Here is a 15,726-nt window from a genome sequence, read left to right as displayed (position 1 = left end):
GTAACCCACCTAGACCCATTCCCCTACATTTACCCCAAAGCACCTAATCTATCCATCCCTGAACACGATGGGGCACTTTAGCATGGCCAATCCACCCTAACCTACACATCCCTGAACACGATGGGGGACTTTAGCATGGCCAACTGCACACGTTTGGACTGTGGGAGGAAACCGGAGCACCCGGAGGAAACCCACGCAGACATGGGGAGAACGTGCAAACTCCACCCACTCAGTTACCCTGCGGCTGGAATCGAACCCGGGTCCCTGGCGCCGTGAGGCAGCGGTGCTAACCACTGAGGAGTTCTTTTGGGATTTCTTTCTTCCCCATTACTTCTTCCCTCATCTCATTTCCAGCGGTCCAACGTCCACTCTTGCTTTTTATAAACCTAAAGGAAAACTCTCAGAATCTTCTTTTATACAGGACCAGAAGTGTGCCTATTGATCGACAGGTCCACATAATCAAATAGACACACCAAATAATGGAAACGTAACACAGTGTACACATGTCCCTGTTATACTTTATTTACAGCATAAATCACTTACATAATAATGCAACTTCGCCTTAACCAAAACGTACCCACAGACAACTTTATCACTCGCGCCCTCAACTGACTACTTGGGCGTTACAGAGATCGCGATAATACAGTCAACATTCCAGTACTTAACTGACATAACTTTTGCTGGTTTATTGAGTGCCCGTACGTTAAGGTCCTGATTCAAATAAAGTTTGCTGTACTAGCTAGCTTATCCTCATATTTCATCGTTTCCCCCACCCGGTGACTCAGGGTCTAACCACTGAGTCACCGTGCCACCCTGTTCCGAAACAACAATTAAAATCTCGTAGACAATTCCGTGAATTTCTTTGCTTGAGATCAGTTACCAACCCAACTTTACGAGGCCACCTTTTGAAATCCTCCCAAGCTTCTTACATGTGTTGTCTCATAGTGGGTTTTGTTTTCTGTCACACTCCCTTATTACTGCTAGGGAGCCTGTAGATAACTCACAGCAGCATCTTTTCTCTTTTGCTTTCTTTAAAAAAACTCTACCTATATATACCTATAATTTCGCTGCAGATTCAATTTTTTTTAAGAGCAAGGCCACTCCAACCCTTCTGCCTGTCTTTTAGAATATAGAACATTCCAGCGCAGTACAGGCCCTTCGGCCCTCGATGTTGCGCCAACCTGTGAAACCAATCCGAAGCCCATCTAACCTACACTATTCCATTTTCATTCATATGTTTATCCAATGACCATTTAAATGCCCTCACAGTTGCCCTGTTGCAGGCAGGGCATTCCACACCTTGACTACTCTCTGAGTAAAGAAACTACCTCTGACATCTGTCCTATATCTAGCACCCCTCAATTTAAAGCGATGTGACTCCTGCTAGCCTTCACAATCCAAGGAAAAAGGCTCTCGCTGTCCAATCTAACCCTCTGATTATCTTATACGTCTCAATTAAGTCATCTCTCAACCCTCTTCTCTCTAACAAAAAAAGTCCTATATACCAGGCAATATCCTGGTAAAGCTCCTCTGCACCCTTTCCAAAGCTTTCACAGGATAATCGATGACTCTCAATAAAAATATAAAATAGTCATTGGTTAGAGATGGGAACAGCAGGGCACTGAGGAGTGTCGAACAGTCAGAGCTTGGGGTGCGGGCACATCGTTCCTTGAAAGTGGCATCACAGGGTGGCGAAGAACATATTTGGCATGCTTTCCTTCATTGATCAGAGCAGTGAATACAGCGGTTAGGACATCATGTTACACCTGTATGAGATACTGGAGTCCTGCGTACAATTCTGGTCACCTTGCGGCAGGAAGGATGTTATTAAACTGGCAAGTGTGCAAGAAAATATTTACAGGAGGCTACTGAGACTGGAAGATTTTAGGAGAGGCTTACGGAGGCTGGCACTTTATGCCTGGAACATAGGAGGCCGAGGTTTATAAAATCATGAGGGGTACAGCTGAGGTAATTTTTTTTCCCTAGGGTTGGAGAGTCCAAAACCAAAGGGTGTAGGTTGAAGGTAAAAGGGTAAAACAGACCGGGGAGGGACAACGTTTTCCAGACAGAGGGTGACGTGGAATTTGAACAAGTTGCCAGAGGAAGTAGTAGAGATGGGTCCAATTACGACGTCAAAAGACATTCGGACGGGTACATGAACAGGAAAGGTTGAGAGGGATATGGGCCAAACACAGGCAAATGAAATTAGTTCAGTTTAGGAAACGTGATCAGCATGGATAAGTTAGGCTGAAGGGCAGACTTGTTCAGTTTGAGAGAAACAAGGAAACAAGTCTTGGAGAGTCAAGATTTGGAGATGCCGGTGTTGGACTGGGACGTACAAAGTTAAAAATCACACAACACCAGGTTAGAGTCCGACAGGTTTAATTGGAAGCACTAGCTTTCGGAGCATAACAACCACCTGGTGAAGGAGCAGCGCTCCGAAAGCTAGTGCTTCCAATTAAACGTCCTTGAGAGTGACAGTCGGGCGGACACTGAAAGGAACAATCTATTTGGACCACTCGACATGATTGTTAATTTAGATCGACAGACAGGAGGAAAGATACTTAAGTCGAACCTTTCAGCCCCTCGCAACAAATTCAAACGTTGAAGCAATGCTGGGCTTCTGAAATAAACGCACTGTTGCAATCTCGTGAGAGAGTTTGACAAAAGACAGAATGACTGGGGTTGAAAATGTTACCTCACCCTTCCTGGTTGGTGGGAAAAGTAACTTTCAGTCCATTGGCTAGCTCCACGGTCTGTTCTCAGCCTGCATGACTCCGGAGAGGGGGAAGAAGGGCTGATTCCTTGAGTCAAAGCCCTTCTGTAAACGGTCACTTGCCACAATTCATTGAGTAGCCTCGAAAGGGAGGTAACCTTGGTTCATCCTGGGAGTTCTGGTCCCACAGTCAGCTGGCATGTGCTCCGGCTGAAACATCGGTCGATTTCAAAATAAATTTATATTTATATAGGATCCATCTCGGGCTGTATTAACGCTGCCGGTAAGGAACTTTTCGAATTGTAGACATCTTCAGGAGATGTGCAAGTCCATTCTCGCAGACCGAGGTCATGCAGTTAGGGATCTGCTGATGACCAGACCATCAGGTCTCACTGATGTTGATTGAGGTTTTCAATATCAGGTCCCAGGACACCGGGCTAACTCCTCTCTCTCCCCATACTTTTTTTTCTCATTGTGGCCATTCCATTGTTTGTAAGCCTTGGATTGACGTATGACCATAATGCCTGTGGTTTTACCTTTTTAAAGTTCAAAGACTTCAAGATTGAGGGAATCTCATTTTGCAGAGATTGGCTACAAACATAGCCTGACAGAGGAAAAGAGCATTATCTCGGAGATAGACCGATTAGCTCTGAAGGGAGACATTTTGCGCGGCCACAGAGACCCACTTAATCGGACAAATTTGCCGACCAGCCAAGTAATCAATGACTCACGCTCAGCCCGGTTCTGAATAACTGATGGATAATCGGCGCTGAAATTCTTAATTGGTTATGAAGATGTACTAATAAAAAATATACACAGCACGGTGGCTCAGTGGTTAGCACTGCAGCCTCACAGCGCCAAGGACCTGGGTTTGATTCCAGCCTTAGGACGACTGTCTTGTGTGGAGTTTGCACATTCTCCCAGTGTCTATGTAGGTTTCCTCCGGGTGCTCCGGTTTCCTCCCACAGGTCATGCTAAATTGCCCCAGAGTGTTCGGTACATTAGGCAGGGGTTAACTGTAGGCGAATGGATTTGGGTGGGTTGCTCTTCGGAAGGGTCGGTGCGGACTTGTTGGGCCGAAGGGCCTGTTTCCACACACTGTAGGGGAATCTAATCTACGCATTTCAAAATGGAGTTTATGATTACTGTAAGAAACAGCCGGTGGGAATCTAAGAGAGACAATGTCTCCAGTTAATTCAGGGAGAGAGAAGAGGGAGGAGTGGGGAAGAGAGAAGAGGGAGGAGTAAGGAGATAGATGGAGATGTAGAAAGAGAGATGAAAGGGGAGGAGAACAAGGGGATAGTGGTTGGTCCTGGCAGAGGAGAAGCTGAATAAGTGACCCTGAGAGCGGGAGAGAGGAAGTGGGTTTCACTGAGAGCGAACCATGTCATGTAATAACAGGATGGGGGGGGAAGGAGTTAGCTGGCCTTAAAATAACCCATGCCATGGCAGGACCAGGGTGTGGGGGCAGGGTTTTTAATAAAAAACAAAGCAAGGTGGTGATCTTAGGTTACTGAAACCCCGACGTTGAGTCTCAGAGGCTGCAGGATCTCAGAGTGCAAACGAAGATCCTTTAAGCTTGCGCTGAGCAGGTCCAAGAGGGAAGAGTATTGACCAGGAAACATGGCGGCTTGTTGAAGCAACCAAGAGCTCAGGGTCATTTTCACAGACAGAGACCACGGGCTTTCCTCTCAAGGGTAAAGAACCCCTTTCAGTCCCTGCCTCTCCCCCCCCCTCCTCCCTCCCCAATCCCTAATTGCCCAGAGGGGCAGTTACCAGTCAACTGCGATTGGTGCGGGCCTGGAGTCACGTGTGGGCCCCAACCAAGTAAAGGGCGGCCGTTTCCCTCCCCCCCCCTAAAGGATACCAGACGGGGTATCGCTTCCAAACGATCGGCAATGGACCCTTACACCTAGATTTCTACCGAATTCAAATTCCCCCGTCTGGAGCGGCGGGGTTTGAACCCGGCTGCCCAGGACATGAGCAGTCCAGCGATAATACCACTGGGCCATCGCCTTCCCCCATTGTGTCTCTTTACGGTCGAGCGGATACAGGTTCAAGGTAAAAACAATGACTGCCGATGCTGAAAACCAAATACTGGATTAGTGGTGCTGGAAGAGCACAGCAGTTTCGGGCAGCATCCAACAAGCAGCGAAATCGACGTTTCGGGTTTATTCCTGATGAAGGGCTTTTGCCCGAAACGTCGATTTCGCTGCTCGTTGGATGCTGCCCGAAACTGCTGTGCTCTTCCAGCACCACTAATCCGGTATTTGGTTTTCAGCATCTGCAGTCATTGTTTTTTTACCTTCCACCATTAATCCGGATACAGATTCTGGATTAGTGGTGCTGGAAGAGCACAGCAGTTTCAGCCAGCATCCAAATCGCTCCGAAATCGACTTTTCGGGAATAATCCCGGATACAGGTTCAGCCTTCCCTCCTAAGGGAACCCGACTCCCCCCCACCCCCCCCCACCAATTCCAAGCACCAGTCAGGTTGCAGTTGGTGACTGACCCCCTGCCCCCTCAGTCTGAGGGGGACGTCCCCTCCCCCCCCCTCCCCGCGCCACTTGGCCCCGGGCCCCGCTGCTGGTGCCGCCGCCGGTGGGTCTGCAGGCTGGACGACTGGCTGAAGCGCCGGCCGCACTCGGGGCAGGGGAAGGGCCGCTCGCCGGTGTGCACCCGCTGGTGCCGCCGCAGGTCGGAGGACTTGCGGAAGCGCCGGGCGCAGCGGGCGCAGGCGAAGGGCCGCTCGCCGGTGTGGGTCCGCTGGTGCAGCATCAGGTTGCGGGCGGTCTTGAAGGCGCCGCCGCAGTCCGGGCAGCGGAAGGGCCGCTCCTCGGTGTGGGTGGCCCGGTGGGTCCGCAGGTTGGACGAGGTGCCGAAGCGCCGGCCGCACTCGCCGCAGGCGAAGGGCCGCTCGCCGGTGTGGGTCCGCTGGTGCCGCCGCAGGTCGGAGGAGGTGCGGAAGCCCTTGGCGCAGTGCGAGCAGGCGAACGGCCGCTCCTCGGTGTGGGTCCGCCGGTGCACCAGCAGGTCGCCGGCGCTCCGGAAGCCGCCGCCGCACTCCGGGCAGGGGAAGGGCCGCTCGCCGGTGTGGGTGGCCCGGTGGTTGAGCAGGTTGGACGAGCTCTTGAACGCCCGGCCGCACTCCGGGCACGGGAAGGGCCGCTCGCCGGTGTGCACCCGCCGGTGCCGCCGCAGCTTGGACGGGATGCGGAAGCGCCGGGCGCAGTCGGGGCAGCCGAAGGGCCGGTCCTCGGGGCGGCTCTGCTGCTCGGTCACCGGTCTCTCCAAGGCGGCGTCCCCCCCGTCCTCGCTCCCGTTCCCGTTCCCGTTGCAGTCGGTGCACCGGCACGGTCGCTCCTCGGTGTGGCTGCGCTGGTGCCGCTGCAGGCTGGAGGACTGGGTGAACCCCCGGCCGCACCGGGGGCAGGCGAACGGCCACTCGCCGGTGTGGGCGCGCCGGTGCCTCTGCAGGTTGGCGGCGAAGCGGAAGGCCCGGCCGCAGTCGGGGCACGGGAAGGGCCGGTCACCGCCCTCCGGGTCCGGGTCCGGCGGCCGCCGCCGCTGCTGCCGGTGCTTCCGCAGGTTGGAGGCGTTGCCGAAGCGCCGGCCGCACTCCGGGCACGGGAAGGGCCGCTCACCGCTGTGCACCCGCTGGTGCCGCCGCAGGTTGTTGGCGTGGCCGAAGCCCCGGCCGCACCGGGGGCAGACGAACGGCCGCTCGCCACTGTGCACCCGCTGGTGCCGCCGCAGGTGGCCCGACTGGGCGAAGGCCCGGCCGCAGAGGCCGCAGGCGAACGGCCGCTCGCCGGTGTGCACCCGCCGGTGCTTCAGCAGCACCGGGAACTGGGTGAAGCCCTTCCCGCACACCGTGCAGGCGAACGGCCGCTCACCGGTGTGCACCCGCCGGTGGGTCTCCAGCTCCGAGGGCGAGCGGAAGCCCTTCGGGCAGTCCCCACACTTCCACGATTTCTCCATGGCCCCGGCGAATCCCCCAATCCCCCCCAAAATCCCCCAATCCCCCCAATAATCCCCCAATCCCCCCAATAATCCCCCAATAATCCCCCCAAAATTCCCCCAATCCCCCCAAAATCCCCCAATAATCCCCCCAAAATTCCCCCAATCCCCCCAAAATCCCCCAATAATCCCCCCAAAATCCCCCAATAATCCCCCCCAAAAAAAGCTTGAAAGCTTCCCTCACCCAAAGAGCGTGTGGGACGGTCGCTGGTCACCGCCAAGCAGACAATGTGATTCTCAGGTTGTCTAACTGTCCACGGTCTTCTCCCTCCCCACCCCCCCAACCCCTGCCCCCCCCCCCACACACACACACACACACTCAGTGTGGGTCTTCCAGCCAAGCTTCGACCCTCCTGAAGCAGAGAGCTCCGACAACTCTTCCTCCACCTCGATTAAAAGACCAGGGATGTCCAGGTCAGGAAAGACTGCCGCGGCTCCGCTTCCATTCCTCAATCCTCCCCCTTTTCGGTAACCTGCTATAAAAAAGGGAGACGACAAACGTTACCGGTTTGGTCGAAAGGTAGCAATTCGAAAGCAACCACTGTGCCGGACCCCCGCTTTCCCCCCCCACCCCCCACACCTCCTGTTCCAGAAGCTGTATGTCTCTTTCCCACATACTCCACTCTCACGCGATTGATGCAAAGTCCACCCTTCCCTCTCCCCTAAAGTTGCTGATTCACACTGAATGCATGGGAAGATGTTCACTCGGGGAGGGTTGTGGGGGGGCGGGGGGAAGGGGGGACAAAGAAATATTTTCATGCCGGCTGCTGGCAAGATGAAACTGAGTATCTTTGACTGGAACTCTGTAAACAAAGATGGTTGACTGGCAGATGTTCCCAAAAAGGAAATTAGCCTGGCAGTTGAGGGAAATCTGGGGGGGGGGGGCGTGAAGGAGAATGGAAAATGACTGGCTCACTCGATGGAGAATCAGCACGGACTTGAGTTTCCGAATGGATTTCTTTCGTCCCGTATGGAGGAGCAGGCGTAAGGGGTGAGAATTCAGTTCTGGGATCTCTCGGGAGACAGAGAGAGGTACTGCATGGAAACAGACCCTTCAGTCCAACCCGATATCCCAACCCAATCTACTCCCACCTACCAGCACCCGGCCCATATCCCTTCAAACCCTTCCTATTCATATACCCATCCAAATGCCTTTTTAATGTTGTATTTATAACAGTCTCCACCACTTCCTCTGGCAGCTCATTCCATACATGTACCACCCTCCAAGTGAAAAAGTTACCCCTGAGGTCCCTTCTAAATATTTCTCCTCTCAACCTAAACCTCACCCCACCTCAGGGAAAAGACTTTCTCTATTTATCCTATCCATGCCCCTCATGATTTTATAAACATCTATAAAAGGTTACTTCTCAGCCTCCGACGCTCCAGGGAAAACAGCCCCAGCCTGTTCAACTTCTCGCTATAGCTCAAATCTTCCAACCCTGGCAACATCCTTGTCTGAACCCTTTCACGTTTCACAACATCTTTCCGATAGGAAGGAGACCAGAATTGCATGCAATATTCCAACAGTGGCCTAACCAATGTCCTGTACAGCCGCAACATGACCTCCCAACTCCTGTACTCAGTTTACTGACCAATAAAGGAAAGCTTACCAAACGCCTTCTTCACTATCCTATCTACCTGCAACTCCACTTTCAAGGAGCTTTGAACCTGCACTCCAAGGTCTCTTTGTTCAGCAGCACTCCCTAGGACCTTACCATTCAGTGTATAAATCCTGCTAAGATTTGCTTTCCCAAAATGCAGCACCTCGCATTTATCTGAATTAAACTCCATCTGTCACTTCTCAGCCGATTAGCCCATCTGGTCTAGATCCTGTTGTAATCTGAGGTAACCCTCTTCGCTGTCCACTACACCTCCAATTTTGGTGTCATCTGCAAACTTACTAACTGTACCTCTTATGCTCACATCCAAATCATTTATGTAAATGACAAAAAAGTAGAGGGCCCAGCACCGATCCTTGTGGCGCTCCACTGGTCACAGGCCTCCAGTCTGAAAAACAACCCTCCACCACCACCCTCTGTCTTCTACCTTTGAGCCAGTTCTGTCTCCAAATGGCTAGTTCTCCCTTTATTCCATGAGATCTAACCTTGCTAATCAGTCTCCCATGGGGAACCTTGTCGATTGCCTTCCTGAAGTCCATATAGATCACATCTACCACTCTGCCTTCATCAGTCCTCTTGGTTACTTCTTCAAAAAAAAGACTCAATCGAGTTTGTGAGACATGATTTCCCACGCACAAAGCCATGCTGACCATCCCTGATTAATCCTTGCCTTTCCAAATACATGTACATCCTGTCCCTCAGGATTCCCTCCAACAACTTGCTGACCACCGACATCAGGCTCACTGGTCTATAGTTCCCTGGCTTGTCGTTACCACTTTTCTTAAATAGTGGCACCACGTTAGCCAACCCAGAGTCACAAGTGGCTGGGAGAAGAAAGATAAGATGCACCTGAATCGGACGGGCACCGATATCCTGGTGGGGACATTGGCTGGTGCTACTCAGGAAGCTTTGAACTGGTAAAGGGGGGGGGGGGGGGGGAATGGAATTTCCAGACCCAAAGAGGCACTGAGAAAAGAGCTAACTCCGAGGCTTGGACAGTAGCTAGAGGGAGCAAGTTAAATAGTCAAGGCGGGCAAGAGGATGGCAGCAACCGAGGTAAGACTGAGGTGACAAGGTGAGAATGAGCCCTTGTTGGCAAGTGAGAGCCCGGCATGACTGAGCACTTCAGAAGAACTGTGATGTTGAAGTTTTAACTTTATTTATTTATTTTTCTAGATTTTGTACCTTTGTTCTGAAGATGGCACCGGGTACGATGACTCTGTGCACTTTTCAACGTACACTCCTGTATCCCTGCACGGGAGTATACATGGTAGTTAAAATCTAACTCTAATTTTAATTCCAATAAAATCGAATTCTAACACAGATAAATTAAACTATTTATTTCAATACATGAGGCTCGGCTGGTGACACAAATGAACTCAAGGCATGGTTGAGAACATAGAATGTTCCAACGCAGTACAAGCCCTTCAACCCTCAATATTGCGCCAACCTGTGGAACCAATCTGAAGCCCATCTAACCCACACTATTCCATTCTCATCCATATGTTTATCCAATGACCATTTAAATGCCCTTAAAGTTGGCGAGTCTCCTACTGTTGCAGGCAGGGCATTCCGCACCCCTACTACTCTCTGAGTAAAGAAACTACCTCTGACATCTGTCCTATATCTATCATCCCTCAGTTTAAAACCATAATCCCCTCATGCTAGCCATCACCATCTGAGGAAAAAGGCTCTTCCTGTCCACCCTATATAACCCTCTGATTATCTTATACGTCTCAATTAAGTCACCCCTCAATCTTCTTCCCTCTAACGAAAACAGCCTCAAGTCCCTCAGCCTTTCCTTAAAAGACCTTCCCTCCATCCCAGGCAACATCCTGGTAAATCTCCTCTGAACCCTTTCCATTACTTGCACATCCTTCCTATAATGCAGTGACCAGAAGTGTACGCAATACTCCGAGTGCGGCCGCACCAGAGTTTTGTACAGCTACAACATGACTTCAAAGTCCGACTTAATCCCCCGAACAATAAAAGCCAACACACCGTATGCCTTATTAACAATCGTATCAACCTGGTTGGCAACTTTCAGGGGTCTATATACATGGACACAAAGATCTCTCTGCTCATCAACACTACCAAGATCTCATCATTAGCCCAGTACTCTGTATTCCTGTTACTCCTTCCAAAGTGAATCACCTCACACCTTTCCGCATTATACTCCATTTGCCACCTCTCAGCCCAGCCCTGCAGCTTATCTGTGTCTCTCTGTAACCTGCAACATCCTTCGGCACTATCCACAACTCCACCGACCTTAGTGTCGTCCGCAAATTTACTAACCCATCCTTCTATGCTCTCATCCAGGTCCTTTATAAAACTGACAAACAGCAGTGGCCCCAAATCACATCCTTGTGGTACCTGAATATTAAAATGAACTCATCAACATTTCTCATCAACCACCACCCTCTGTCTTCTTTCAGCTAGCCAATTTCTGATCCAAACCGCTAAATCGCCCTCAATCCCATTCCTTTGTATTTTGTGCAATAACCTACTGTGGGGAACCTTACTAAATGCCTTACTGAAATCCAGTAAACACCACATCAACCACTTTACCCTCATCCACCTGTTTGGTCAACTTTGCAAAGAACTCAATAAGGTTTGTGAGGCACTACCTACCCTTCACAAAACCATGTTTACTATCCCTGATCAACCTATTCCTCTCTGGATGATTATAAATCCTATCTCTTACAACCAAAGCTCACTGGTTTGTAATTACCAGGGTTGTCTCTACACCCCTTCTTAAACAAGGGAACAGCATTTGCTATCCACCAGTCTTCTGGCACTATTCCTGTAGACAATGACGACATAAAGATCAAAGCCAAAGGCTCGGCAATCTCCTCCCTGGCTTCCCAGAGAATCCTAGGAAGAATCTCTTCCAGCACAAGGGACTTATCTATTTTAACGCTTTCCAGAATGGGACTGGGATGTCTTAACAGTTACAAAAAAGTGGCTCAGGGATGGATAGGACTGGCAGCTTAATGTTCCAGGGGATGGATGGGATAGGAAGGATAGAAAGAGGGGAGCAAGACAGGAGGGCAAGTGCATTTTTAGTTAAGGATAACATTACTGCTTTACTTAGGGGAGAATATTCCTCAGGGAATGGTCGCATTTAGAATACTGTGTACAGTTCTGGGCGCCACATTACCAAAAGGATGTGGACGCTTTGGAGAGGGTGCAGGGAAGGTTTACAAGGATGTTGCCTGGGATGGAAGGTGCAAGCTATGAAGAAAGGTTGAGTAGGTTAGGACTGTTTTCATTAGAAAAAAGGAGATTGAGGGGGGGAACTGATTGAGGTTTACAAAATCATGAAGGGTATAGACAGGGTGGATAGAGACAAGCTTTTTCCCAGGGCGAGGGATTCAATAATGAGAGGTCACGCTTTCAAGGTGGAAAGTTTAAGGGGGATACACACGGCAAGTACTTCACACAGAGGGGTGGTAGGCGTTTGGAACACGTTGCCAGCAGAGGTGCTAGAGGCAGGCACGGTAGATGTAAGATGTGTCTGGGCAGATGCATGAGTAGGTGGGGAGCAGAGGGATACAGATGTTTCAGAATTGGGCGACAGGTTTAGACAGTACATTTGGATCGGCTCAGGCTTGGAGGGCCGAAGGGCCTGTTCCTGGGCTGTAAATTTTCTTTGTTCTTCTTTGAATATCCAGTGAAGCTATATGCGTGGAACTGAGAAATAAGAAAGGGATAATCACCTTTTTGGGATTGTATTATAGAGCCCCCTCCACAGTCAGTGAGAAACTGAGAAGCAAATGTGTAAGGAGATCTCAGACATCTATCAGAATAATAGGGGTGTAATGAGAGAGGATTTTAATGTTCCCAGCACAGACTAGGACTGCCATAGCGTTGAGGGCTTATTGACTCACACAGCATGGAAACAGACTCTATGGTCTGCACCCACAAATATCTCAACATTTGGCTGCGACAGAAGTGGTGGAGGCTGGGACAATTGCAACATTTAAGAGGCATTTGGATGGGTATATGAATAGGAAGGGTTTGGAGGGATATGGGTCAGGCACTGGCAGGTGGGACTAGATTGGGTTGGGATACCTGGTTGGCGTGGACGGGTTGGACCGAAGGGTCTGCTTCCGTGCTGTACATCTCTATGACTCCAGGGAAGAAACGGCCCCAGCCTCTCCCGAGAACTCAAACCCTCCAGTTCCAGCAACATCCTTGTAAATCTTTCCTGCACCTTCTCAAGTTTTACAACATCTTCCTCTAGAAAGGGGACCAGAATTATACACAGTGTTCCAAAGTGGCCTCAATAATGTCCTGTACAGCATCCCAAGAGGAAGTTAAGTGTGTCCCAAAAAAAAAATTCTTATTCCATACGCAGATGTACCTACCAGAGAAAGAGTAGACCTTGCCCTTTTCTTGGGAAGTGACTGAGATGTCAGGTCAGGGAAGCACTTTAAAGCAAGTGATCTTACTTGCCTTAATTTTAAAATAGTTATGGAGAAGGATAGACTGGATCTAAAAGTTAAAAGTTCTAAATTGGCCAATTTCGATGGCATCAGGCAGGAACATTCAAAAGTTGATTGGGGGAGGCTGTTTGCGAGCAAAAGGACAGGTGGAAAGGGGAAGACATACAAAAATGAGACAAGCGTTCAGGGGCAGGATGCTCCTGTTAGTGTGACGAGCAAGGCTGGTAGGGAATGCTGGATGGCTAGAAACATTAAAATTCTGGTCAAGAAAAAGGAAGCAAGTATCGGGTATAGACAGCTGGGATTGAATGATTCCCTTGAGGAGTAGAAAGGCAGTAGGGGTATACTTAAGCGGGAAATCAGGAGGGCAAAAAGGGAACGTGAGACAGTTTTGGAAAATAGGGTCAAGGAGAATCCAAAGCAATTCTCGAAACACATTCAGGGCAAATGCGAGAGAACAGGACACATTACAGACCAACGAGGCCATCTATGTGTGGAATCACAGGAAGTGGCTGACGTGCTAAACAATGTTTTGTGTCAGTATTTACCGTAGAGAAAGACTTGGAAGCTAGGGAACTTGGGGAAATAAATAGCGATGCCTTGAAAAATGTCTCTTTCAAAAGGGGTGGTGCTGGAGGTTTTAAAATGCATAAAGGTAGATAAATCCCCAGGACCTGATCAGGTGCATCCCAGAACTCTGTGGGAAACTTGGGAAGAGAGTGCTGGGCCCCTTGCTGAGATATTTGATTACATTTGGGTAGATATTTAATATATATGGGTGAGGTGCCAACTGACTGGACGGTGGCTAATGTAGTGCCATTATTTAAGCAGAAGCCAGGCATCTGTAGACCGGTGAGCCTGATGTCAGTGGTGGGTAAGTTGTTGGAGGGAATTCTGAGGAACAGGATGTACACGTATTTGGAAAGGCAAGGACTGATTAGGACAATCAACATGGCTTTGTACATGGGAAATCATGTCTCACAAACTTGGTGTTCAGAGATATGTAAGTTAGGTGCGCTAGTCAGAGGTAAATAGGGTAGGAGCCATGGATCTGGGTGGGTTACCCTTCAGAGGGTTGGTGTGGACTTGTTGGGCCAAAGGGCCCGTTTCTACACTAGATGGGATTCTATGGCTGATTTTCCTGGCCCCTTAAATGTTCTCCATCCCCTGAGGAAAACATCCTTGAATAACGAAGGTGAGGAACGAGTCACGCTTTTACCTAGACAAATAAATGGGTCAAACAGTTGGAGCAAAGGATGTCAATGTCTTTCAGAGAAGACCTTGGCCAACCTTTCCAGACACTGAACCCTGGCTGGATTCACTTCCTTGCTTTTCAGGTTAAAAAAAAATTAACCCCAGAATGAGAAAATCAATAGAAATAGGGAGAAAAGAAAGTGTTGAACTCACAGTTGTTGCACAGAGGAAGCTGCAGTCTGGGTGAAGCTCAATCTTCATTCAGAGAGAGACTAGGGTCAACAACATCTTTGCTGGGACACCTTCCAAGGCTCATTGTCCAACGTCCGCGTTCAGACAATAGGACCGCTCTGATTGGTTGGAGGACCAGGCCCCTTCCGGTCATCCAAGGCTTTCCATTGGTCAGACGCAAAGCGCGAGCTGACAAAGGGAAAAACGCAATTGCCACATTGCGCACATGCGCGGTTTGTTCAGCCGTCTTCACATGCGCAGTCCGTATCCGCAGCCCGTCCCAGGCACGGAGCGTTTTCCAGCTCGCAATGCATTATGGGCCTTCACGCCGCCATGATCCCAGCGCATGCTCCAAAACCCTGTAATTGGGATGAGCAGATGGTGGGGATGGTAGAGGGCAGTGTGCGCAGTCGTCCCAGCATGGGACAAGGTCGCTGTAATTGGTGCTGCAGTTTGCTGCTGCCCTACTCAACTTATCTCTGCAAACCTTGACACCACCCTGTCCCCCTTAGTTCAGGAACTCCCCACCGACATTCAGCACTCCACCCACCTCCTCCCACGACTTTCGATTCCCCGGCCCCCATTGCCCTAGCTTCACCATGGACATCCAGTCCCTGTACACATCTATCTGCCATGACAAAGGCCTCCAAACCCTCTGTTTCTTCCTCGCACGCCACACCAACCAATACCCTTCCACTGACACCCTCATCTGTCTGCCTGAGTTGGTCCTCACCCTCAACAATTTCTCTTTCCAATCCTCCCACTTCCTCCAGACCAAAAGGGGTAGCCATGGGAACCCGCATGGGCCCCAGCTGTGCCTGCCCCTTCATTGGGTATGTGGAACAGTCCATCTTCCGCAGCTATACCAGCACCACCCCCACTTTTTCTTCCTACGTTGATGACTGTATCGATGCTACCTTGTGCTCCCACTACGAAGTTGAACAGCTCATCAACTTCACATACACTTTCCACCCTGACGTCAAGTTCACCTGGACCATCTCAGACACTCTCCTCCCTTTCCTGGACCCCTCCATCTCCATTTCCGGTGACCAACTCAACACGGACATCCCCTACAAACCCACGGACTCCCCCAGCTAGCTGGCCTACACGTCCCCCACCCTGCTTCCTGTAAAAAGGGTATCCCTTATTCCCAATTCTTCCACCTCCACTGCATCTGCTCCTAGGAGGACCAGTTCCACCGTAGAGCATCCCAGATGGCCTCCTTCTTCAAAGACCGTAATTTCCCCTCCCACATGGTCAATAATGCCTTCCAGTAGATCTCCTCCCCTTACCACACCTCCGCTCTTGAACCCCATCCCTCCAATCGGAACAAGGACAGAACCTCCTTGGTCCTCACCTTCCACCCCAGCAGCCTCCAGATACATCGCATCGTCCTCCGCTATTTCAGCCACCACTCGGGAGGTATTTCTCTCCACCTCTATCTGCATTCCAGAGAGACCATTCTCTCCACGACTCCCTTGTCAGGTCCATGATCCAAA

General features: G+C 50.4%; 1 protein-coding gene and 1 long non-coding RNA gene across 2 annotated transcripts in view; both read right to left on the bottom strand.

The window, feature by feature from the left end:
- Positions 1-6,696, bottom strand: part of LOC140460080 (uncharacterized) — a 29,903-nt gene extending 23,207 nt beyond the window's left edge. The window contains exon 1 of the mRNA XM_072554482.1: positions 5,255-6,696. Coding sequence (XP_072410583.1) covers positions 5,255-6,696 — 1,442 coding nt within the window. The remainder of the gene's footprint in view (positions 1-5,254) is intronic.
- Positions 6,697-7,039: 343 nt separating this feature from the next.
- Positions 7,040-14,347, bottom strand: LOC140460470 (uncharacterized). Its single transcript, XR_011954108.1, has 3 exons — positions 14,210-14,347; positions 9,540-9,605; positions 7,040-7,211 (listed from the first exon to the last, which is right to left on the bottom strand). It is a non-coding gene; the product is annotated as an uncharacterized lncRNA (long non-coding RNA).
- Positions 14,348-15,726: the final 1,379 nt, after the last annotated feature.

This window comes from Chiloscyllium punctatum, chromosome 36, assembly GCF_047496795.1.
Source record: "Chiloscyllium punctatum isolate Juve2018m chromosome 36, sChiPun1.3, whole genome shotgun sequence".
NCBI classification, from domain to species: domain Eukaryota; kingdom Metazoa; phylum Chordata; class Chondrichthyes; order Orectolobiformes; family Hemiscylliidae; genus Chiloscyllium; species Chiloscyllium punctatum.
This window is presented reverse-complemented; position numbering and strand designations above follow the sequence as displayed.